This window comes from Danio aesculapii, chromosome 8 (genome assembly GCF_903798145.1).
Source record: "Danio aesculapii chromosome 8, fDanAes4.1, whole genome shotgun sequence".
Taxonomy (NCBI): domain Eukaryota; kingdom Metazoa; phylum Chordata; class Actinopteri; order Cypriniformes; family Danionidae; genus Danio; species Danio aesculapii.
In genome coordinates this window covers 17,740,547-17,767,732 of record NC_079442.1, presented here as the reverse complement: position 1 = coordinate 17,767,732, position 27,186 = coordinate 17,740,547, and the positions used below count along the sequence as shown (strand labels likewise).

Below are 27,186 nucleotides of genomic sequence, written 5' to 3'. Positions count from 1 at the left end.
ACCATTTCATGGACTACAACTCCATACATGCACTCCGCTCACACACACATGTTCCAGATCCTGACTGACACTCTCACAGCTGAAGCTGCTCACAGACTGATTACTTGGACTATAAGAACACCTCTCAAACACACAGTTGTTGCTGAGTCTTGTTATCTGTTAAGTGACATTAGAAGTTGTTTTCCTTGCCCTGCCTTCAGTGTTTTGAACCTTTGCTTTGTTTTGTTTGATTATTCCTGTATGCTGCCTGCCTTCCTATCCATTTGCCTGCTATTTCGACTACGACTGGATTGCCCTCATACATCTGTTCGTTCCTGCGTTGATCATTACTTGCCTGACCATCCTGTCAATAAAACCCTGCAATTGAATCCTCACCTTTGTTGTCAGTGTCATATCCCCTGGTTACAGATATTAGCATATTAGGCCCCTTAATTAGTAGGCAAACAAACAAACAAACAAATGCATTAAATAAAGTATAATTGGCTACAGAACAAGCTACAGATGTCCAATGACTTGCCTATTTTCTAATTAAATAACCAAACTTACCTAGATTATTAAAATGTCAAATTAAAGTATGCCATTATAGAAGTTCATAGTTAAAAAAACTTAAAAAAAAACTTTAAACATGTACATTTTTCTCACAAAATAAAATGCAAAAACCCCTTTATCACATAACGTTTTTTGGGGCGATCTGGACTTTCTATACCCATCCTATCTTAAAGCCTCCTCTGTTTTTACTGGCCAGATGGTTTGTCTTCAGCTCTTCTGATTGGTTCACTGTTTGAAGTGCATGTCTCAGCATTTCTTTTCTTTACCACATCTCTTCAAATCCATATATAAAGATGATACAAAAGCCCACAGGCAGATATTATGCAAAATTGCTATAAACCTATATAGGCTTATGTGCAGAAAGCTGGAATCAGCATGTGGACTCAAGCCCTTCAGAAAGAGTTCTTTTAATTGGGAGGCAAAAATTCAATTTTTTAATGCAATTTGATGTTCCAAAGTGCTTTTCGTTTACAAGACGGCTACATTACAGACCACATGAACGTCACTGTCTGAAAAAGCCTAATAGTAGCACTTTAAGTAGCATAAGAACAAAGTTGAATAAAGAATAAAATGCATGTGTTAAAGTACATTTCATGAATTACACTGATTGTTTATGTTTATATGTTACACAGAACTTCTTCTGTACATATAAATAAGAAATATTATACATATTAATTAAGTTTAATTAATAAGATTTAGTGATCGCATATCCTGATCAGAATTATTAGCCCCCCTGAATTATTCACCCCCCTGTTTATTTTTTCCCCCAATTTCTGTTTAACGGAGAGAAGATTTTTTTTTTCAAAACATTTCTAAACATAATAGTCTAAACTCATTTCTAATAATTGATTTATTTTATCTTTGCCATGATGACAGTAAACAATATTTTACTAGATATTTTTCAAGGTCCTCCTATACAGCTTAAAGTGACATTTAAAGGCTTAACTAGGTTAATTAGGTTAACTAGGCAGGTTAGGGTAATTAGGCAAGTTATTGTATAACGATGGTTTGTTCTGTAGACAGTCGAAAATAAATATAGCTTAAAGGGGCTAATAATTTTGACCTTAAAATTTTTTTTTTATTAAAAACTGCTTTATTCAAGCCAAAATAAAGCAAATAAGACTTTCACCAAAAGAAAAAATATTATCAGACATACTGTGAAAATGGGCGACGCAGTGGCACAGTAGGTAGTGCTGTTGCCTCACAGCAAGAAGGTCGCTGGTTTGAGCCTTGGCTGGGTCAGTTGGCGTTTCTGTATGGGGTTTGCATGTTCTCCCTGCGTTCGCGTGGGTTTCCTCCGGGTGCTTTGGTTTTCCCCACAGTCCAAAGACATGCTGTGCAGGTGAGTGTGTATGGATGTTTCCCAGAGATGGGTTGCAGCTGGAAGGGCATCCACTGCGTGAAATATGAGCTGGATAAGTTGGCGGTTCATTCCGCTGTGGCAACCCCCGATTAATAAAGGGACTAAGCCGAAAAGAAAATGAATAAATGAATACTGTGAAAACTTCCTTGCTCTGTTAAACATAATTTGGGAAATATTTAAAAAAGAAAAAAATTCAAAGGGGGGCTAATAGTTCTGACTTCAACAGTATGTCATGACATAATACCATTTCTTTAAATTCAATCAATTAATAGTAGTTAATAAGCAAAGTTGAAGGAAAATGAATGAATGAATGAATGAATGAATGAATGAATGAATGAATTTACTCAGAAATTTACTCATTCATGTGATCATATTTCTTACTTTATTTAGAAGATTTAGCAAAAATGTTTGATGAATCTCCAAATATAAAATACATTTTAACACTTTTCATTCATTCATTCATTTTCTTTTTGGCTTTATTCGTTTTTCTCAGTGGCTTTGGTGCAATTCTCACAACACTATTTACATTTGCACAACAGTTAATGCATTTCCCAAAACAATTAGTCATTTGTGCTTATCATAGTAGCAGTTTCTCATTCCTTCAAACAAATTGCTAATTCTTTTGGACATGCATCAATCGCTTTCATACAACTCTCTGCTGTTTTATAACATTATCATTTGCTTATGTCATGTCAGTCAAAACTAACTAAACTTGTGAATGCTGAATAGTCATTCCATATTAAACTAATACTCATTACTTGAGTCATTATGTACAAAACTGTTGAACAAGTTGTCAAAATCTCTTAAGCAAATTTTATAAAAGATTTAAAATCTTTTTTTTTTCCTGAAAATGTCTTCTAAAATGAACAATTTCAAGAATGATTAACAGACCTGTGTATGTTGTAGGTTCAGTTCCAATATGTAGTGCAATATTGTTTACAGTTGTGCACAGCTCTACCCAAAGGAACTTTATGTTTGTTGTAAATAAGGGTGTATTTATTCTTTTGCACAATGCTGTGAAACATGTGAAAATGTGAAACATACATATTCAGTGTCTTGTACTCCAATATCTCACTAAATGCAGTGATGTCTAACTTTACTGTAGTTTTCAAATAGCTGTGCAAATAGTATATAGTGCTGTTTTGAGCATTGTCAGGAAGTGTCACCAAAATCTGACTTTTTTGCATTGGTAGAAATGTACAGCGTAAACTGTCATAATGAAAACATAACAAAGCCATTTTGTTCATAAACAATGGTGTCAGGACTTTTCATCTTGATGACACTGACACTTTCATTGACACGAATGCTTTCTTTTGAGGAATGAGCTATCCATTTTGAGCAAATGACGCGCTTTTGCAAGTTATCAACAACGTTTTGCAGTTTGTACTGATTGTTTTGAGAAATGCATTAACTATCGTGCAAATGTAAATAGTGTTGTGAGAAATGCACCAAAGCGACTGAGAAAAACTGTAATGAGGGATTCCCACAGCGGAATGAACCACCAACTTATCCAGCATATGTTTTACCCAGTGGATGTAATATTCCACTCATATAAATTATAAAAAAAGTATTATCATAAACAATCGTTTGTGACACCAAAAAAATAAACAATAGAGAATAATGATATACTTTTAATTTGTGCGCATACAATATATTGTCATATTGCCTACCCCCTGTGAGCAGTACAGTTTTCTCCACTAAAATACATCAGATACAGTGGCGCTGTTTAGTGAATTCATTTCTACAATCATATAAACAACTCACTCCATTACACACAGACATGCTGGAACTAGATCACACATGTTGAGAAGAAACATCAGATAAGTTTCATTTGCCTGAAACAACCCTTAAGGCATACTGTAGACCCACTGGAGTCAAATGAGGTTGTCCGATGGCAGGCAGTGAGAGAGATCCTCCTCCTCCCTGATGCTCAAAAAAAGAGGAAAAGAAGACATTTGGGCATTACGGTCTTTTTGAGCTGTCAGTAGATAAAGGACATTAAATCTTAGCAGAGTCTTCAGTGGGTCATTGCTAATGATGCATCACTGTTATTAATTGAGCTGTTCTCCAGTGTGCAGATGTGATAATAGACAACATGTGCTGTTTGGAGAACAGTTTACAATATGCTTTTTTTTTTACACCTAATTTGACATTGCCAGTGTTACGAGAGGCCTAGAAGTGAGTCAATCATCACTTTTATTACATGCAAATTGGCATCATAATAACTAAAGGTGTTTTTCATTATTAAATATGATGCATTGTTGAATAAATAGACATGTTTATTTGTCTCCATAGTGATATGCGTGATAGGCTTGATGTGGGTGAAGAAAACGGGCTTTGTTAGACTTCGTCATTTCTTTAAACTGAAGTGTACTCCCTTTCTAAAAGCTTTTGGCACGGGCACACTGCTCTTTATTTATGGTGGCATGAAACAGCCGGCTATCGTCCAACACTTCTTATTTTTAGTTCCTACGACATAATCTGAAAACTTCTACGCTTGGTTTTACAACGAGGTATTTTTAGCTCCACTAACGTTCCAGGTTTTTCCCACAAACATTCGTCTTTTAGCACGTCATTTATATATAGCGAAAACATATGGTGAGATGGAGAGATTTGGCAAAAACTACTAAGAAGCTGCATACTCTTTATATTACAGGTTTACTATGCTTAAGTTTGTGTGTAATTGTGTGTGTGTACCCACTTGCCTACCTATCCAAGAGGGGACCTTGGTGTCATTACACACCCACTAACATGGGACCTCAAGCCAAAAGAGGACATTTTTCAGCTCCCCTAGTGAACATGCCTTAAATCAGGTTAAAATCAAATGAAAAGGCCTCTGGTGAAGATTTATTTACATTTTGACCAAGAGGGGACCTGTGTGCTTGTCACTGTTGCCTTAGCTAAAGCTTGTGAAACGAGATTTATCAAAACACATCTATTTATTTACAAAAAAAGCACGTACACCAAAGAACAGGAACATAGAAACACAGGCAAGATGATGAACGGTGACAATACAATACCAGGCCATGAACTAAACAAATTCAGGGGTATAAATAACAAGACATGATTGAACTGATAACAAACAGGGGTGCGACACAGGTGGAACTAATAAACATTAACACATGGCGGGAAAACGGATCAAAGGAATCACATGACAAAACATAAGCACATGGAACACAACACATGGGAATATCAAATCATGACATTACCCCACCTTCAAGAAGGCGCGTCGTTGCACCTTCAAAAAACATATGCAAAAGGGAAGCCGGGGGGTTGGGGTGTTGGCCATATGACCCAGAAAGCTTCTCCAGGATGGACGCCTAGCTTTCTCCCGCCTCCAGCACCTAGACTGCAGCTCTTTACAAAAGGTTTGGCCAGCGGAGAAATGGTCGTGCCCAACTGAGCCTGGTTTCTCTCTTAAGTTTTTTCCTTCACTTTCGTCAATTGGTGCAGTTTGTTCTTTGCCACTGTCACCACTGGGTTGCATGGTTTTTGGGACTTTTGGGACTTGTGGAGCTGAAAATCAATGGATTTGTTCTTCTGTGCTTTCAGCAGTGAAAATTAAACTTAAACTTTGTCAAAACTTCAACTCTGGAAACTGGACTGACACAGTTTCAATTTACTAGAACTTCTATGTTAAGCTGCTTTGACACAATCTACATTGTAAAAGCGCTATACAAATAAAGATTAAATTAATTGAATTGGCCAGGGAGGAGTCACTGGAGGGAGGAACCATGAGGGAAACTGGTGAACAACAGGGAAAGGAGGTGGCCAGAGAAGAATAAGATGGAGGGAGGTAGGTAGGTAGCTGGAGCAGGAGCCGTATGAACCAGGATGCAGCCAGGAGAATGGCCCTAGATTGAGTCAAGGGAGGGAGGAACCGTGGAGGAGGAGTGGTCAGTGACTCCAGGGGGCCGACCAAGGGAAACATCGTTGTAGAAGGTGGAGCCCAGAAACCTGCGGCAGAGCAACAGAGGACCAGGGATGAGCTAAACGCAGGACAGAGTGACAAGGCGTAACCAGAATAGTGGAGTCCAGAAGCGTAGGAAGGGCAATGACTGACCAAAGCGGAGGGAGTTACAAGTGAGCCTGGCGGAGCTGGTGGGCTGACAGTCCATGGTGGAGATGAGGGAGGAGTGAGCCAACGCAGAACCTTAGGGTCAGAGGACAAAAGTGGAGTTCGGAGCTCAGAGGCTGGAGGCGAGGACGAAGGGTGGAACAACCCAGATTGCGATACTTGCAGGCAGACTCTTAGTAAGATCTCCCCATATGGAGCCTGAGGGTGAGCTGAGGGGCTGGCTTACTGCAGTTTTGCTGGAGCTGGCTGACTGGCTGCAGGGGCTGGCACATGTGAAGGTTGAGAGGGAGGGTTGGGTGGGATGCTAGTTGCGACTCTAGAGTTACTGTCGTCTGGGAACAGTGGGACCAGGAGACTGTCTATGCTGTCTGGAAACAGCGGACCTGGAAATGAGACTTTCTGCCTGGGAACAGCTGGGATGGGTTGACTTCACTCCAGAAATCAATGAGTAGCATCTCTTTTTCCAGAGGCAGCTCACTCTCAGTGGTGGGGAGGGGGGCGGGGCTCTCACTCGGATTCACTATATCCACCAGGACTCCATCAGAACACTTTCACTGTGTTTTACACACAGTCTCACTGCAGTCTATGAAGGTCCCCTGTCAAACAGCTAGACCTCAATCAGATCTTCAGGTCCCCACTTAGCATGTGTAAAAAAAAAAATTGTATCCATTATATCATGAAAAATTCGCACTGAAATCTCCCTCTGAAACTGTTTTCTTTTCTCAGGCTGTCCTTTGGTCATATGTGTGGTGTCTATGACCTCGTCACTACACAGCTATGGAGAAGATGACAAGTAAGTTTCCATCACAACACCAAGGGTCCTCGCGTGGTCAATATACAGTCCATTACCATGACATCATTCTAACATCATGTGTCCCATTTGTTTTGTCTTTCCCTGTCCTAGTTGCTGGCTGTCTCTCAAAAATGGGGCGATTTGGGCTTTTGTAGCTCCTGCTCTGTTTGTTATAATGGTAAGTAGCTGTTAATGAAATGTGTTCAATTTAAGAAACACTTGCAATGTTGCAATCTCTGCCATCCATCTCTGCCATCCATTTGTAAGTTGCTTTGGATAAAAGCGTCTGCTAAATGACTAAATGTAAATGTAAATCCAGGTGAACATTGGCATTTTGGTAGCTGTGACTCGGATCATATCCAGGATCAGCGCTGAGAACTATAAGGTTCATGGAGACGCCAACTCTGTGAAGTGAGTATCATGATTGGAACATCCGCCATGCTGCCTTTGCCTAAGGGTTTCCCACATATCAAGACTTGATAATGTAACAATATGTCATAAATAATGTCTCTTAATAAAATCCGAAGCAGAAACCCACATAATGTTTATGTTGTTTAAAAAAAATCCACATTTATTTTGTATTATGATGGCCACCATTATTTTAGGATGTGATCGGTATGTGACGCCAATTGGATTGGTGCTGTCCTCAGCTTATTGAAACACAACTTGAAAGATAAATACTGATATAAAGCCAATTTTTGCAGCTCTTGGTTTTCAATCTAATGGACGTTGGTCTTCACTACCATTGATTTTTTTTTTGTCATTATAAGATTAAATGCTTAAGGATATCGAGTGGAATTTACATTGAGAAAAGTCAAAGAGAAGAAACAAAGGCAATAAACTTGCTGATCCTTGTCAACGTCTGTCTTTACTGCTGCAGCGATAATACTGGAGAAAAATGAGACACTTACTGACCACTCGCCAGGTCTTTATGCGAGTAAGCTTAGTGCGAATTTAACTCGAATTTAACTATTTGAAAGCATTTAGACCAGGGGTGCCCAAACTTTTTCATATGAAGGGCCAAAAACCAAGCTTGATTGAGGCTAGTGGGCTGAAGGTAAATATAGATGCCATGGGTAATTTCCTAGTTTATTTAATCATATTTTAAAATAACTAGAACACATTGCTTTATATTAACTAATATTTTTCACATTTTAAAATGAACTTATTATGGTGGCTTGAAAAGCCAGCATATTGTTATCTATCTTAAACTTATTCTTCTTCTTCTTCTTCTTCTTCTTCTTCTTCTTCTTATTCTTCTGAGACTAATTTCTAAGTGTATCTCCTCCTAGGCCTTTCAAGCTACATACTTCAAACTTTCGTCAAACCTTCAAACTGGTCTGACTCGGGTTGCTATATCTTTTCTAACTGATCCGACCTTGGGTTTTCCGAAAAACGACCCAGAAAAAACCCAAAAGTCCCATTGACTTAACATTGGGTCAAACTTTGTGAGCTTATAACTCTGCATCAGACTGTCCTACAGACTTCTAACTGGACTCATTTAACTCAGTCTAGCCAGCAGCCAATAACTGATGACTTTTTAACTTACTAGCCACTCCCTAGCAACCACTTACAGCACCCTAGCAACTGTCCCATAGACTTCCATTGTAAAAGACTCCCATTTACTTAACATTGGATCAACCTTTGTGAGCTCATAACTCTGCATCAGACTGTCCTACAGACTAGAGTCTGGCCTCATTCAACTCAGTCTAGCCAGCAGCCAATCACTGATTACCTTTAAACTTACTAGCCACTCCCTAGCAACCAATTTCAGCACCCTAGCAACTGTCCCAGAGACTGTGACTAGCTATTCTAACACACGCTAACAGTTTTAACATCCTACTGACATGCTAATCTTGCTAGAAAGGTGCTAGCAACACGATAGTGACATGCTAGTCATGCTAGTAACATGCTAATTCATGCTAGAATCATGCTAAAAACATGCTAATTCATGCTAGAAACAAGCTGACTCATGCTAGAATCATGCTAGTAACATGCTAGTTGCATGCTAATTCATGCTAGAATCATGCTAGTTACATGCTAATTCATGCTAGAAACATGCTAATTCATGCTAGAATCATGCTAACAACATGCTAATTCATGCTAGAAACATGCTAATAACATGCTAATTCATGCTAGAAACATGCTAGTAACACGCTAGAATCATGCTAGTAACATGCTAATTCATGCTAGAATCATGCTAATAACATGCTAATTCATGCTAGAATCATGCTAGTAACATGCTAATTCATGCTAGAAACATGCTAGTAACATGCTAATTCATGCTAGAAACATGCTAGTAACATGCTAATTCATGCTAGAGTCATGCTAGTAACATGCTAATTCATGCTAGAAACATGCTAGTAACATGCTAATTTATGCTAGAAACATGCTAGTAACATGCTAATCCATGCTAGAATCATGCTAGTAACATGCTAATTCATGCTAGATTCATGCTAGTAAAATGCTAATTCATGCTAGAATCATGCTAGTAACATGCTAATTCATGCTAGAATCATGCTAGTAACATGCTAATTCATGCTAGAAACATGCTAGTAACATGCTAATTCATGCTAGAATCATGCTAGTAACATGCTAATTCATGCTAGAATCATGCTAATAACATGCTAATTCATGCTAGAAACATGCTAGTAACATGCTAATTAATGCTAGAAACATGCTAGTAACATGCTAATTCATGCTAGAATCATGCTAGTAACATGCTAATTCATGCTAGAAACATGCTAGTAACATGCTAATTCATGCTAGAATCATGCTAGTAACATGCTAATTCATGCTAGAATCATGCTAATAACATGCTAATTCATGCTAGAAACATGCTAGTAACATGCTAATTCATGCTAGAATCATGCTAGTTACATGCTAATCCATGCTAGAATCATGCTAGTAACATGCTAATTCATGCTAGAATCATGCTAGTAACATGCTAATTCATGCTAGAATCATGCTAGTAACATGCTAATTCATGCTAGAATCATGCTAGTAACATGCTAATTCATGCTAGAATCATGCTAATTCATGCTAGAATCATGCTAGAAACATGCTAATTCATGCTAGAATAATGCTAGTTACATGCTAATCCATGCTAGAATCATGCTAGTAACATGCTAATTCATGCTAGAATCATGCTAGTAACATGCTAATTCATGCTAGAATCATGCTAGTAACATGCTAATTCATGCTAGAATCATGCTAGTAACATGCTAATTCATGCTAGAATCATGCTAATAACATGCTAATTCATGCTAGAATCATGCTAGTAACATGCTAATTCATGCTAGAATCATGCTAGTAACATGCTAATTCATGCTAGAAACATGCTAATTCATGCTAGAATCATGCTAGAAACATGCTAATTCATGCTAGAATAATGCTAATAACATGCTAAATCATGCTAGAAACATGCTAGTAACATGCTAATTCGTGCTAGAAACATGCTAGTAACATGCTAATTCATGCTAGTAACATGCTAATTCATGCTAGAATCATGCTAGTAACATGCTAATTCATGCTAGAATCATGCTAATAACATGCTAGTAACATGCTAATTCATGCTAGAAACATGCTAGTAACATGCTAATAATTCATGCTAGAATCATGCTAGTAACATGCTAATTCATGCTAGAAACATGCTAGTAACATGCTAACTCATGCTAGAAACATGCTAGTAACATGCTAATTCATGCTAGAATCATGCTAATTCATGCTAGAAACATGCTAGTAACATGCTAATTCATGCTAGAAACATGCTAGTTACATGCTAATTTATGTTGGAATCATGCTAGTTACTTGCTAATTCATGCTAGTAACATGCTTATTCAGACTCAGCTTTTCAAGCCACCATAAAGTTTGTCCTCAAACTTTAATATCTAGTTACAGTTAAAAACAAAAAACAATCTCATTTATAACAGAATGGAGTTACACTCGTCTTTGCATTGATTGTCTCACCAATGTCTTCTGCATAGTTCTCTATCTGTTGAGTGACATTATTTACATTTTTTAAAAATCAGATTTATTCACAACACTAAATTCATTTCAGTTCACTTTTTTGTAACTTAGCAATAAAACAAACCAACAAAAGAAAAGGTTTTGTTAAATCTTTTTTGAAGACATTCGCCCCAACCCTCACTATCCTTCTCACTTTCTTCTCAGACGGAATGGTGGGCCAAATTTGGCCTGCAGACTCTAGCTGTCTCTAACTGTCCCAGAGACTGTGACTAGCTATTCTAACACACGCTAACAGTTTAAACATCCTACTGACATGCTAATGTTGCTAGAAAGGTGCTAGCAACACGATAGTGACATGCTAGTCATGTTAGTAACATGCTAATTCATGCTAGAATCATGCTAAAAACATGCTAATTCATGCTAGAAACAAGCTGACTCATGCTAGAATCATGCTAGTAACATGCTAGTTGCATGCTAATTCATGCTAGAATCATGCTAGTTACATGCTAATTCATGCTAGAAACATGCTAATTCATGCTAGAATCATGCTAACAACATGCTAATTCATGCTAGAAACATGCTAATAACATGCTAATTCATGCTAGAAACATGCTAGTAACACGCTAGAATCATGCTAGTAACATGCTAATTCATGCTAGAATCATGCTAATAACATGCTAATTCATGCTAGAATCATGCTAGTAACATGCTAATTCATGCTAGAATCATGCTAGTAACATGCTAATTCATGCTAGAAACATGCTAGTAACATGCTAATTCATGCTAGAGTCATGCTAGTAACATGCTAATTCATGCTAGAAACATGCTAGTAACATGCTAATTTATGCTAGAAACATGCTAGTAACATGCTAATCCATGCTAGAATCATGCTAGTAACATGCTAATTCATGCTAGATTCATGCTAGTAAAATGCTAATTCATGCTAGAATCATGCTAGTAACATGCTAATTCATGCTAGAATCATGCTAGTAACATGCTAATTCATGCTAGAAACATGCTAGTAACATGCTAATTCATGCTAGAATCATGCTAGTAACATGCTAATTCATGCTAGAATCATGCTAATAACATGCTAATTCATGCTAGAATCATGCTAGTTACATGCTAATTCATGCTAGAATCATGCTAGTAACATGCTAATTCATGCTAGAAACATGCTAATTCATGCTAGAATCATGCTAGTAACATGCTAATTCATGCTAGAATCATGATAATAACATTCTAATTCATGCTAGAAACATGCTAATTCATGCTAGAATAATGCTAATAACATGCTAAATCATGCTAGAAACATGCTAGTAACATGCTAATTCGTGCTAGAAACATGCTAGTAACATGCTAATTCATGCTAGTAACATGCTAATTCATGCTAGAATCATGCTAGTAACATGCTAATTCATGCTAGAATCATGCTAATAACATGCTAGTAACATGCTAATTCATGCTAGAAACATGCTAGTAACATGCTAATTCATGCTAGAATCATGCTAGTAACATGCTAATTCATGCTAGAAACATGCTAGTAACATGCTAACTCATGCTAGAAACATGCTAGTAACATGCTAATTCATGCTAGAATCATGCTAATTCATGCTAGAAACATGCTAGTAACATGCTAATTCATGCTAGAAACATGCTAGTTACATGCTAATTTATGTTGGAATCATGCTAGTTACTTGCTAATTCATGCTAGTAACATGCTTATTCAGACTCAGCTTTTCAAGCCACCATAAAGTTTGTCCTCAAACTTTAATATCTAGTTACAGTTAAAAACAAAAAACAATCTCATTTATAACAGAATGGAGTTACACTCGTTTTTGCATTGATTGTCTCACCAATGTCTTCTGCATAGTTCTCTATCTGTTGAGTGACATTATTTACATTTTTTAAAAATCAGATTTATTCACAACACTAAATTCATTTCAGTTCACTTTTTTGTAACTTAGCAATAAAACAAACCAACAAAAGAAAAGGTTTTGTTAAATCTTTTTTGAAGACATTCGCCCCAACCCTCACTATCCTTCTCACTTTCTTCTCAGACGGAATGGTGGGCCAAATTTGGCCTGCAGACTCTACTTTGGGCATCTCTGATTTAGACATTTTGTTTAGAAACTCTGATGATCAGGTTTAAGTGCCGGGACACACCAAGCTGACGCCAAACAACTAGCGAAAAACCCTACTGGGTTGTTGACTCGGATCACATCTGCACCAAACAGCTGCACATGAACACACCACAGGGACAAACGCTGACTGAAACGAGAGCCGTTTTTGCACCTACACACGAGGACGTGTCTTTCTGCTCCACGGTGGACATTAGGGTTTTCTTGTTCCTCAAAGGGAAACTGAACTTACGATAATTACAGTACAGACAAAGCGTAAACAAAGCACCGTTTTATAGACTCTTCACAGTAATTGTCACTGACCACGAAGGGATTTGCTCGTGCAAATATGTTTGATAATCTAATAATCCATGTCATTTGAAAATTTTAGAAAAGATTTAGCGAAATTACTATGTGTTTCTTCTTGTTTACTTGCTATGTCATTTCACTATGTCACACTTGCGCTCTGATTACTGAATAACCAGTCAGATTGCACTCTTGAACCAACGGTCTGATGCTAATTCCCTATGCTGAATTGTGCCATTGCACGTTAAAATGACATTAACCCAACAAGAGCCGTCATGTAGAACACACCAAACCAATTAGCTGGACCGACAAAGCTCAAAGACCGACCATCAACTTGGTGTTTCCCGTCCCTTAAATCTACCTCCAACCATGTGCTATTGTAGTAACCGCTTTATTAAAGGCCTTGAAGTCATCAGGCGTCTTCTCATCATTTTTTTCTCCTTATCCCTAGGAAAGCAATGAAACAGTGATGTTCATACATTCATTTTCCTTCGCCTTAGTCTCCTACTTAGTCACCACAGCGGAATGAACTGCCAACTATTCTACGAAAATGTTGTTAAATTTTAGTTTTCTTTTTTTTTCCCGTTTTCGTTAACTATAATAACCTTGGGGCATCACGGTGGCGCATTGGGTAGCACGATCGCCTCACAGCAAGAAAATTTTGGCTGGTTTAAGCCCCCACGGTGTCAGTTGGCATTTCTGTGTGGAGTTTGCATGTTCTCTCCGTGTTCGCATGGGTTTCTTCCGGGTACTCCGGTTTCCCCCACAGTCCAAAGACATGCAGTATAGGTGAATTGTATAAGCTAAATTGGCCGTAGTGTATGTGTGTGAATGCGAGAGTGTATGGGTGTTTCCCAGTGATAGGTTGTGGCTGGAATGGCATGCTCTGCCTAAAACACATGCTGGATAAGTTGGCGGTTCATTCTGCTGTGGCGACAATGGATGAATAAAAGGACTAAGCTGAAGGAAAATGATTGAATGAATGAATGAATGAATGAATGAATGAATGAATGAATGAATGAATGATAACCTTGGTGGGTTTTCTCAGAGTGCTCCGGTTTCCCCCACAGTCCAAAGACATATAGGTACTAAAGGTGAATTGAATGAACTAAATTGGCCTTACTATATGAGTGTGTGTGTGTAAATGAGACTATAAATCGATTGTGGCTGGAAGGGTATCCGCTGTGTAAAAAATATTCCAGAGTAGTTTGGCGGTTCATCCCGCTGTGGTGACCCCTGAAAAATCAGGGACTAAGCCGAAGGAAAATGAATTAATGTATTACAGTTGTGTTGCGTTGATAATAGTGCCAGTAGGGGAGGAACTGTTTGATATAATTGGAAAAATATGGCAGCCCCACACTCCAAAATATGTACAAAACTATTTTAGTTTTTATTTTACTTATATTTCATCATTCACATTGTATTAAAGCATACACGTCTTGATACACAGGGTTTTCAAGGATAATTTGACACCATTTACATTGTATTCACCTTTTTTCCAAATGTGATTTCTGTGTTTCAAATTTTGTGTTATACAAGAACGTTTTGTAGATCTTCCATTGAAAAGAGCTGAAACTAATCATTTTAACTAACAGGGCTGCACTACACATCATCCATATATACAGGGATGGGCACTATTTATGACACATGTATTTCAAATACGTATTTTAAATAGAAAATAGTATTTTGTCATTTTTATTTGATGGGGTTTATGAAAATGGCTTAATATTTTGTATCAAAATACTTTAGTGTCTTGTATTTTTGTATTTTTAAAATACTTTGTAAGTAACTACATTTTATCATGAGGACCTCATAAAAATGTAGCCTTTGAATGGTGCTTTCTCGGTTATTTGCCAAGGCTTGAGATCAGAACAGAAAATTTATGAATATTGAAGACGTTGATCAATGCTTGGAGTATGGATGGAAATTATGCATCACATAAAAAGAAAGTAACAGACAAATAGCAGGGGTAAAAATCAGACAGGAAAACAAGACAAACATCATAAAAAGTCCTACAGTGGAGATACCTACAGAAATAAATTGGCTGTTTCAAATGCCAGCTGATCTGCAGGTCTTCTTTATAGTTAATTACAAACTTTGACATAGTTAATCAGTATGAGACAAAAATATTAAATAATATTCCAGTCTACTGGTCAAAAACTCCCAAATCTTTTGAGATCTCGTGTTTTCTATTGTGTTTTGAAGAGTACAATTGCCAAAAAAAAACATGATTTATGACTAATTAAAATTGCTATGTAAATTTTTGTAGTTTTCAGAAATCGTGATTTTACATTGACTATTGAAGATTTCAGTTGCAAAAATGTTTAAAAATAAGACTTTTAGACAATTTTCACAATCAAGAATGTATAGATATAATACTATATTCCAGCTCATTATCTGCATTAAATTGTTCTAATAGTGATTAAAGAGATCTTCAGGACAGGACTTTCTGTATGAAATTTGTACGAAATCTGTACTAAAATCAAAGACAAAAACAAGTTTTATGAATAAAACTTACATTTTTTTAATTCTTACAGTAGAGGTGATGAGGTGCAAAAAAGCTGACATAAACTTGCTCAGAGAAAGGCTGTTGTTATCAAGCATCGTTTACTTCACTAAATCAGCTTAATGGTCAAGGGATTGATCCAATAGGCCTGTCGAAAAAAATCTCATGCTCCCTTGTAAAAGCTTTTTGTAGTATGTAGACAAGCCTTCGCTGAGGCGAGCTTCCAGGCTCCGCCGCTGAGACTGCAGCTCTGCACAAGACGTTTGGCCAGCGGAGAAATTAAAATGGTCGTGCCCAACTGAGTCTGGTTTCTCTCAAGGTTTTTTTTCTTCACTTTCGCCAATTAGTGAAGTTTTTTTTTCCCTCTCCGCTGTCGCCACTAGCTTGCATGGTTCAGGATCTGTAGAGCTGAGCATCGTTGGTTTTGCTCTTCAGTGTTTGGACTCAGTAGTGATTTTTAAACCACACTGAACTGAGCTGAACTGAACTTAAACACTACAAACTGAACTACACTGTTCCTATGACCTTTTATGTGAAGCTGCTTGGACACAATCGACATTGTATAAGCGCTATACAAATAAAGGTGAATTGAATTGAATATTTTCAAAATACAAAACACAGTATTTTATTTTGAGACATTTTGTGGCTGCTCTATTTTGTAGTTTATTTTGATACACCTAAAATTTACATATTTGATATTTTATCTTAAAATACATTTCAATGTATTTTTGCCCAACCTTGCATATATACATTGAATACTGAGTGAGAAGAAGTTTGCCTTTGTTCTTTGTTCAATGTGACATGTGTCATTGTGTTTTGCTTCTTAATATCTATTTTTTCTTTGCATTCCCTAAAGTACAATAAAATTCAACATGTTTTTAATATTGCTGCAGAAAGGCTCATCTTGAGTTTTTGGGGTTATTCACGGTCTGCTAAATGTCATTTGTTTATTCTAATCAGTTGCCTTTTTATATTGGATGAACTGCGAGGATAATAATGCAATCATTTTTTTAAACACTTCACTGATTGTTTACAGTTTAATGGGAGTTACCCATTTAATTCACACAAAAAAATCATGGAAAGTATAGAAAAAAGTTGCATGAAGCAATCTAGAAAGAAAACTGACTAGATTCGACGTTTTTCATGCTTATATATGTCTTTGCAGGCTGACGACCAAAGCAGTGGCAGTTCTTTTACCCATTCTGGGCATATCGTGGGTCTTCGGGGTTCTGGCGGTGAATGATCATTCTCTGCTTTTCCAGTACATGTTCGCAGTGTTCAACTCTCTTCAGGTCAGACATCACTACTGTGTAACATAACAGTGCTGTACAAATCACCACAGGTCTTACACAAACTGATCGATTTTCACATAGTTAGCGGCCTCCAAAGTCAATAGTATGTTGGCCAAACAATGACAGCTTTAAAAAATACGAGGCATAACGATGTTTGAAATGACTTTGGACCTGGACTGACTTGTAAGAACTGTTGCAGATGTGAATTGGAGCGCTTTCCACAACATTTAGCGTTATCTCTTGTTTTCATTTTTTTTCTCAAAGGGGTTCTTCATATTCCTGTTTCACTGTCTGTTAAACTCTGAGGTAAGTGTGTTTGTGCAGCTGTGATTGAAGTCTGTGCTGTGTATCTGGGGAAATGTCTGATGTAGCGAAGCAAACAGCATATGGCAAGCTGTTTTAACATTCAATCTAATAACATACTATCATCCATATAATACTATCATCTATATATTCATGCTAAAAACATTATGGGATTAGATTTGTGCAAAATTAAACAAACCAACTTTTGCAAAAACCAAAAATATATACATTAATTAATTGAAAAATAAAAAAATTTTAAAAAATGATGAATTACCGTAAATAGCAAAACAATTTAATTGTCTTCAAATAAACTTCTTTGTTTGTTGAGGTTTTTAAGCTTTACTCATTACTAATTGCTTTACTAATAAGATCACTCAGAATATGTACTTTTCAAGTACTAATAAACAGCCAATATCTAAATAATAAGCAGGTAATAAGCCTCTAGTTATTAGTAAGAATTTATACTTAAAGAGCCCCTATTATGCTTTATAAAAGGTCATATTTTGGTTTTAAGTCTCCAACAACAGGTCTCCAACAACAGGCTGATATGCATGCAATGTCAAAAAACACTTTTATTGCCATAAAATATGCATTTATTTTTTCCTAATTATCCCAACGACTCCCATATGATTCGTTCAGCGATTAATTTGTTCCCAAACCCCTCATAAAAGCCTTGTTTATACTTCTGCATCAAGAATTCCACGGTGCATGCAATATCCGTAGCTGTGCATTTATACTTCTGCGCGCTGTTTCTGTTGCTCTGCAATAGCACTTCCGAAACGCTAGCTTGGCAGTAGGTGTTTATGTTCCTCTGTGTCGAGTTTCCTCGCTGGTGTTTTGTTTTTTCTGAACACTACCTTAATGTACAAGTGGCTCAAGTTTAAAAACATACATTTTGAGGCTGGAATCGGCAGACGTGCAACAACTTTAATCATAAGGTAAACCCAAAACAACAGTCTCCATCTAAGGCTCCTTCACGGGACACCACACTTGTAAACACTCGCTGCATCGGGCTCGTGCGGCTCTCACCTTCACCCACACTCGTCAGCTCTACCAAGCCGACCAATCACAGAGGTTGTGCTACACAACGCTACATGATTTTTTGAGAAGTGCACATCAGCGTCAGCACATTTAAATCTGTAAAGGAAGAAGCATGTGTCACATTTTCAACGTGGTTTTGGACATGATATGGGAAATAGCCTGTATAGATTTAACCTGAGAGATACATTACAAGCACTGATCTATAATAGATACGTGATTACAGGTCGCACGGAGCCATTAAAAGTTACAACACACAATTAAACACATATATTGCAAACTATGAGGCAACCATTTTAATCACACTTCAAGTTGTGTCGGAAGAAGAAACACTTACAGAATCTGGAGGAAGAAGAAACTGGCCCATATAAACTGTGTAACAGTTACTGACAAAGTCCCATACATTAGTAGTCTTTGCTGATCCTTCCTTTAATAACAAACGGCCAGCGAATCCCACGCTTTTATTGTATCAATCATCAGAAAGATGACAAGAGCAAACACAGCACACGGTTGGCTATACTGTGGTGGTGTTGTGAAAATTAACTTCATTCCCCACAGCCGCATGTCTGGCCTTTTCGCAGTGATAGTAAACTTCGCATCATGATCAATCCCATGATCCCTTGCACTCCGCTAGTGTCAGAAGGGAAAGGCACGTTCACGTTTTACCGGATCCGGCAGTTCATATTTTGTATTGTTTCGAACAGGCAAAAGATTCGGATGAACTACGAAACATTTAAACGTCTCTGAGTATAATTTTTTGTTTTAAATCTATATTTTTAAACAACGCACATTTTCAGATTTAACCCTCAGTTGGATGTTTTCATGTCATTAATTAGAGCTGTGTTGCACACTTCATGGAAGGCCATTTTCAAAATCCCATAATAGAGGCTCTTTAAACTAAAGTGTTACCCTAATACTTATTTATTAAATAATAGTATTATATTATTTACCGACTAGTATTTTTTTAAGTTTGTTTCTAGCTACAATTTCAAATGTTTTACCATTTACTTCTATAGAGATCTGTCATAGATATAAACCATTCAGTTCTTGACTTACAGTAGTATGTATTATAATATGGACTACTAGATCTGACTAGTTATGTTTACTAGTGTACTAGTAACAAAAGATACTAGTCTATTAAATAAGCAGTAGTACATATAAATAACTAGTGGTTACTACTAGTAATAAGTTCTAGTATCTAATTATTAAATAATAATATCCAATGATAGGTACTAGTATCTGAAAATAATTACTACCTAATGAATGACTACAAGTATATAAAAGTATGTACTACTAGTGTCAATTATTCATAACTTAATAGCCTTCAATAGTAATAACAGATCCCCATAGAAGTCAATGGCAAGATGTTTTTAATTCGTTAGAATAGTTCCTTGCTTGTAAAATCTGGTGATATATTTTAAGGAGATACCACACTCTCAGAAATAAAGGTACGTGCCTACCTCAAAAGTATATATTAGTACCTAAACAATTTAAGAATAACACTTTTGTACTCTTTAGGTGCCAATATGTACCCTTAAGGTATTAATATGGACATTTTAGGTACAAACCTTACCTTTTGAAAGGGTACCACCCCAGTGACAGCTCAAGTACCTTTATTGCTGAGAGAGTAGCACAAGATAAGCACAAGTAGCTTATAAATAAGCACTAAAACGTAATGGAAAATATGTTTAAAATAGTGCTGGTACCATAGAAAATAAACTAGCATGTTGCACAAATTAAATGTTAAAACAGCTTGCCATAATATGCGCATGGAGTTGTCTTTTTGCATCTGCAAGTGCGATCGACATCTAGTGGTGGTAAAATTATACTGCATTATGTGAATGAGCGTAGTAGGAACAGTTTCAACGTATTACAGCCTTTTTGTTGAGGTTTGAATTAGTTAAGCATGATGTGTGAACTGATTTCATATGTTAATATTGCTCTACAGGTGAGGGCAGCTTTCAAACACAAAACCAAAGTGTGGACTTTAACCAGCAGCTCAATCCGCAACATCAATGTCAAACCATTCAACTCGGACATTGTGAGTAGTTCCAGTTACTTTCATTTGCACATTTGAGATTTTAAATCCACTCTAGTAGGCCTTCTTTAAGTGCAAATTAGTTCACTTTATTTAGAATTCTCTATATATATTTTTTATATAATTTGCCACTTTACTACTAAGTTGGTTATACCCATTTGTCAACAAGGTTTTTAATCATTTAAAACAATATTAAGTATGACCTCTTTTTCATTTATTGTATATATTTGGATAAGTGCGAGTCAGAAAAGGTAATTAGAAAAGATCAAATCTAATTCAAACACTAACAAAACAAAACTACAGTAGTTTAATTAGTGTTTCACTGTAGTCAAGCGCCGTAAGGAGTTTGAAACTGTAATTTTTGTTATTTATCACAATCAAGACAATACTACTGTAATTTGTTTATTTGCTGGATGATCAGCTATTAACTAGAACTAAAAATGTGAGCATATTACCCAAGTCATAGCCTTGCTCCACTGGCTCTCTCTTCATTTAGGACTGATTTTAAGATTGTGTTAATTGTTTTTAAAGGGCACCTATGATGAAAAGCTGTTAAAGCTGGACAGAACTGTGTGTAGGTATAGTGTGTCCACGGTCATATTGGAGTGATATAAAGACAATAAGTCTCTTTTTTTAAATTTCCTGACGTTAAAATAGGATCCAAATCCCTACCATTTTGAGGCCGACCGCAACTTAATGTAGGAGTGCGGTTTCCCCACCCACCGAATTGATTGACAGCTGCGTATTAACATGTCTCTTTGCCTTAAATGACAATAATATAATTTATTTTAATTTAAAAAAAAAGTGTTTCCTGTAATTTTGGGTGACTTTAACTGCAGTTCGGCAGTTTCACATTCACTCATGAACATTTCATTTATGCCCCTGTGACAAACTGGGCTATTAGAAGTAAATAAGGAGTAGGGACTGGTGAGAGTGTTATGGAATTTAATAATGCACACCAAATGGAAACACGATGTCTGTCTGTCTGTGTGTGTGTTTGTGTGTGTGTGTGTGTGTGTGTGTGTGTGTGTGTGTGTGTGTGTGTGTGTGTGTGAGAGTGTTTGCGTGTGTGTGTGTGTGTGTGTGCGGTTCTTTACTGACAGCCACGTGTGTGGATCCTACATGGCGGTAATAGTTTGTTTACTTCAATAATGCCACTAATATATGCATACTCCACGTCTTAATTCCATTGCTGTTTAGTTCAGTTATGACTTTATTCAGATTAAGGTAATCAAAAATCGCTGTTTCGAGCTTATTTAGGCCTACAGTTCAAAATTCATGTTTAGGCCTACCTGAATAAACAGTTAGTAAACACAAGTACATCGTAATGAACATAATTTAGTTTCATCATAGTAGAACAGTTTCTCAAGCAGTTTGTGATGCATTTTGGAAACAGGAGATGAGTCCCTGGTCTAATGCGCCACCTGGCTTGAGAAACCCATTTTTAAAGACTTACTTTTAGTCATTATTTGGGTATTATATTACATATATTATATTACATATAATGTATTACATGGGGTAGAATATTACATATTCTAAATGCCTTCGGCAGAATTCAACTGAGCCATTTTAATCTAGATTCATCTAGATTAATTCCAAGATTACAGTGAGATTAATTCCAAGATTACAGTGAGATTAATCTAGATTACAAAAATTAATCTATGCCCATAAATATATATATATATATATATATATATATATATATATATATATATATATATATATATATATATATATATATATATATATATATATATATATATATATATATATATATATATATGTATATGTGTGTGTGTGTATATGTGTGTGTGTGTGTGTGCGTGTGTGTGTGTGTGTGTGTGTGTGTGTGTGTGTTGCAGGGCAAAGAATAATCGCACCCAAAATAATAATTTGACATAATGTATGTGTGTACATGTGTGTGTGTGTGTATACTGAACCTACATGCTCATTTATTTTAGAAGAACATTTTAGACGGCACTTAGAGGCTTTTGCATCTGAACTCTTCATATATACGCACACACACATACACACACACCACAATGCAGATGGGCTGCTGTTTTTGGATACATCCGTTTGGACCACTTACAATTAATATATACAGTACAGTACAATTCAGTACAAGTCACCCTGATCAGCCTTGCCTCTCCACTCCCAACATAATTTTCATTTTGGGGTGAACTATCCCTTTAAGCACACTCTTTTTTTTTTTTTTTACAGGGAATGTGTTATCAAAGCATGTATTAAACTTCTTCTCTTTCATAGATGAACGGCAACAAGGGAGGGATGTCTCCCACAAAGATGAACACTTGGGACAAAAGCACCAACTCAGCCAACCGCATAGACCTGTCAGCAGTATAATACATTCTGATCCAAAAGAGTGCAGGAGGACAACAGCACAGCGCTTCCTGTAGAAAAACACGTGCCTTGCAGTATTGCATCGTAAACAGACTCCAAATGATGAATTAGTTACTTGCAGCAAATGGTAGAATAGTGCACTCACAACACAAAGTTCTCTGATGTCATTTCCTCCTGCTGATGATCTCTCTATTGTAAACTTTGGTTGAAGACACAAGGCCCGTTGTTGGGATGAAGGAGAATATGACTTTTTTTTCTTCATTCGGTAATAATGTGGCCTGCTGAGGAATCCTCTATCTCTTTCAGACACAAGAACCTGTACTTTAACAGTGTTTCCTTGCTTGGAGTGTTTGGACAACACTGCAGACCTGCGCTACATTTGGACCACTGTTTGGTCGTCTTTTAAAGAGGCGAATCCTCCAGTCTGGAGAGTCTCCACTTTAAGGACTCAAGAAGTGAAGTAGTGGCTTCGATTAATTCCTGTCCATCTGGCACTGCAGTTCCTGCTATTGCTTTTAATTAGATCTGGAAGAGAAATGCAATACTGGCGAATTTCTGTCGGGTATTCCTCATTATTGTGACATTTCTCTTTTTTATTGTAAATGGCACTTTATTGTAACCAAGTTGGGTACAATTGGGGACTGAAATATTATACTTGTCAACAACGGTTCAGGCAAAAGAGGTGATTAACATTCACAAAATCAATGATGTCAGCCTTAGGAGGTCAATGTGTGACTCATTTCAAACATTTTCCATAATTTTTCTTTGAACTGGAATGATACACAACCAAAGCATAATTTACTGTAGCCTGAATTCATTATTAATGTAAGAAATAATGCTTCAATACACACTCAGAAACAACGATACAAAATCTGTCACTGGTGCGTCAGTTATTCTGCTTTGAACATCTGCATTATGTGCCAGAATGGCTGTCTTTGTTTTAGTTTTTTAACCCGTCCACTGCCACTTTAGCCAATTATATTCCAGCACCCTGGGTAGCCTTCATGGAAGACAGCGTATTTCATTCATTTAGTCAGGAAGACTCTCAAAGCATGCATACATGACTGAAATGTGACCTCCAGTGGACAGAAGCAGACTCCGAAATGTGACACAGATTCAGAGTTCCACATAAGGTGGTTATTAATTATCAAATAATATAAATATTACGAATGTAAACATTAGGTGAGCAGCTTATATTGTAATCCTGTGTCCTAAAGACACGCTACGTGACAAGATTTGCCGTGATAAGCAATTTGCCTGTTTGCACCAGACGAAACACGACAGAAATTTAAATGCAGCCATTCAGAAGCACAGAATAGTGCACTCACTGCACTCTAGCGAAATAGTTGTAGTTTTCAGAAATTCACTGAACGATCTAAAATGATGTCACTGCAGTTCGTAACTTTTTTATTTAGTGGCTAATTGCTATGAATTTGTACAATTTAGTACGATTTACTCATCCCACAATGACAGTTGGGTTTAGAGGCAGGGTTGGGTGCCACGCCTCCTTTTTTAAAATCGAACACTTTGGTACGATTGAACTAGAATTAGCCACTAAAGTAACAAAACGTGAAATACTTACGCTTCCTCATGAGATCAGGAGTCCACTGCCACTTTAGCCAATTATATTCCAGCACCCTGAGTAGCCTTCATGGAAGACAGCGTATTTCATTCATTTAGTCAGGAAGACTCTCAAAGCATGCATACATGACTGAAATGTGACCTCCAGTGGACAGAAGCAGACTCCGAAATGTGACACAGATTCAGAGTTCCACATAAGGTGGTTATTAATTATCAAATTATATAAATATTACGAATGTAAACATTAGGTGAGCAGGTTATATTGTAATCCTGTGTCCTAAAGACACGCTACGTGACAAGATTTGCCGTGATAAGCAATTTGGCTGTTTGCACCAGACGAAACACGACAGAAATTTAAATGCAGCCATTCAGAAGCACAGAATAGTGCACTCACTGCACTCTAGCGAAATTGTTGTAGTTTTCAGAAATTTACTGAACGATCCAAAATGATGTTACTGCAGTTCGTAACTTTATTTAGTGGCTAATTGCTATGAATTTGTACAATTTAGTACGATTTACTCATCCCACAATGACAGTTGGGTTTAGAGGCAGGGTTGGGTGCCACGCCTCCTTTTTTAAAATCGAACACTTTCGTACAATTAAACTAGAATCAGCCACTAAAGTAACAAAACGTGAAATAGTTACGCTTCCTCATGAGATCAGGATGAACAATCACAATAACAGAGTTGACAAATAAACAATCACTACAACAATAACTGATGTAGGAGAGTTGACCAGAACATAAAGACAGACACAAAATTTATTTTTTCATTAGTGAAATTACAAATAACACAGAAATTAGATATTTCATGTAAATGTTTATTTCACTTAGTAAACACACAAAAAAGATCAAAAATTAGACTTGAAGTTGAAGGTATTATTCGGGTATTATTATTCTTTTTATGTCAATATTTTCAAAACTAAATGTCCTTAAATACTGTTCAAAATGTTGTTTTACATATCTTTAATAAATCTTTAATTAAAGGTCTTGTTTTTGAAAAGGTATGAACACAATTCCATTAAAATATATATTTTTTTAATTTAAGTTTGCCATTTTACAATTTGAGACTGTAAAAAACTGTAAAAAACAGATTGAGGTAATGTTCTTATTTTAAAGCAAAAAAACTTTATGGATATTCTGATATGTTAGAAAGTTATCTTTAATATTGACTGTGAATGGTTACATGGTTTTGGCTTATCACTGTATATTATAAAATCAGTAAAATAGTTTGAAATTAAGCAATCATACATGAAGGACTGATTAGTTTGAGACCAACTTTTGTTTTGTGGTTAAAAATCCATAAATTACTGAAAAATGTCATTTACTTTTCATCCAATGTGTAATGGGGTTGAATAGCAAACATTGAAAGATACAACAAACACTGTGACACAGGTGTAACAATGACAAAAAATGAACTACGCTTATTTATGTCTTCATGCTTTACTGTAGAAAAAGTTCAAATGTACTATAGGATACTATAGTATGCAGAATATAATCTAAAAACTATAGGATACAGATAATAAGGTGTGTTTTGATGATTAACATGAATTCATGACAAAAGTACTAATATTAAAATTACTAGTAAATATAAAATAAAACTACCATACAGCTTTGTTAAGAAGGTCAAGACCTCTGAGGTGAAAAAGGCCAACAGTCATTTTAAGCTCACTATGCTAAGCTGATTTTGTGTTATATAACAGCGCATTTAATAATATTAGAACAAAAAGATGGTAAATGTGGCTATTATACCACAACTAAATACCTAATTGTACCCTATTCAAGTGCCAAATCATGTGTCTGCATCATTTCATTGTGATAATGTACATAACATCATCAAGTGATGCTAAAAGCCAGTATGTGACAAAGTTAGCCATGCAGTGTCTGTAATTGTGCTGTCATAATCAAGTTTAATGGCACCAAGACAGGTCAGTGTATTATTAACATGTGACCACATATACTTTTAAATTATTGTTGTCTTCGTGTTCCATCAGAGATGTGATACTGCTTAAAAGATCCTCTTATTCAGTACCACAACACTGTTTTTCAACATTATAGCTAATTCAGCTATTGTTTATCTTTTATGAGTGGACGAACAAATTGCAGAAGGTATGGTTTCTTCTAAAATCAGTTAAAAGACCAAATGCAATTCGTACATGTTTGTTATTTAATGTTTGAAAGTAATTGTGTTAATGCTGTGCCTCTCATATTAGTGTCTTAAACCAATTCATGTGATTCTTTCCTTCATTTTTTTCTCATATGAATGTTATTTCTTGCAGAACCGTAGACAGTATATGATTGGACTTTACATTTTCATGATACACAATCTTTACAAGTATTAAATAGCACCATTGTGAACACAAATGGAGTGTTGTGAGAAGACTATATAACATATATAATGTGCCTTAGTTCTACAAAATGCAGTAAAGAGTGTTGATCTTAAGTTTGTAATGTGAGAAACCTTTCTGTGAAATCTTTTTTTATTCTGTTTTTTTGGTTTGTTCACTTTTATTGCTAAATATTTTTTCACCTTTCTTTTTTGTTGTTGTTGTTTATGTAAAATAAAACTTTATTTAAGTCTACAAACGGTACTGTGATATGACAAGCATGAGTTGTAGAGCAAACATATTTGTGTGCTTTTTTCTTATAAATCTCTTTAACAAGGGTGTCAATAAAATCCAAATATTAATCTTTATAACTAAAGAGGACCTACAGTACAGACTTTATTTGCATTTTCTGTGGTTCTGTCACAGTCACCAGCGATCTAGTCCATGCAGATCACTGGAGAACTACAAATCTGCCAGCAAAAGAACTACAAGATCCAGTCATGCACCACTCACACACCTGCCCTAGATCCTGTCTGATTGCAGACACTCACAAAAAAAGCCGCTCAT

General features: G+C 36.4%; 1 protein-coding gene across 3 annotated transcripts in view; it reads left to right on the top strand.

The window, feature by feature from the left end:
- The window catches only part of adgrd1 (adhesion G protein-coupled receptor D1), a 130,703-nt gene extending 105,430 nt beyond the window's left edge, over positions 1 to 25,273 (top strand). For all 3 annotated transcript variants that reach the window (XM_056463332.1, XM_056463331.1, XM_056463330.1), the window contains 7 exons: positions 6,717 to 6,783; positions 6,895 to 6,961; positions 7,103 to 7,194; positions 16,850 to 16,976; positions 17,241 to 17,282; positions 20,266 to 20,358; positions 22,621 to 25,273. In XM_056463332.1, coding sequence (XP_056319307.1) covers positions 6,717 to 6,783; positions 6,895 to 6,961; positions 7,103 to 7,194; positions 16,850 to 16,976; positions 17,241 to 17,282; positions 20,266 to 20,358; positions 22,621 to 22,716 — 584 coding nt within the window. In that variant the 3' untranslated portion in view covers positions 22,717 to 25,273. The remainder of the gene's footprint in view (positions 1 to 6,716; positions 6,784 to 6,894; positions 6,962 to 7,102; positions 7,195 to 16,849; positions 16,977 to 17,240; positions 17,283 to 20,265; positions 20,359 to 22,620) is intronic.
- Positions 25,274 to 27,186: the final 1,913 nt, after the last annotated feature.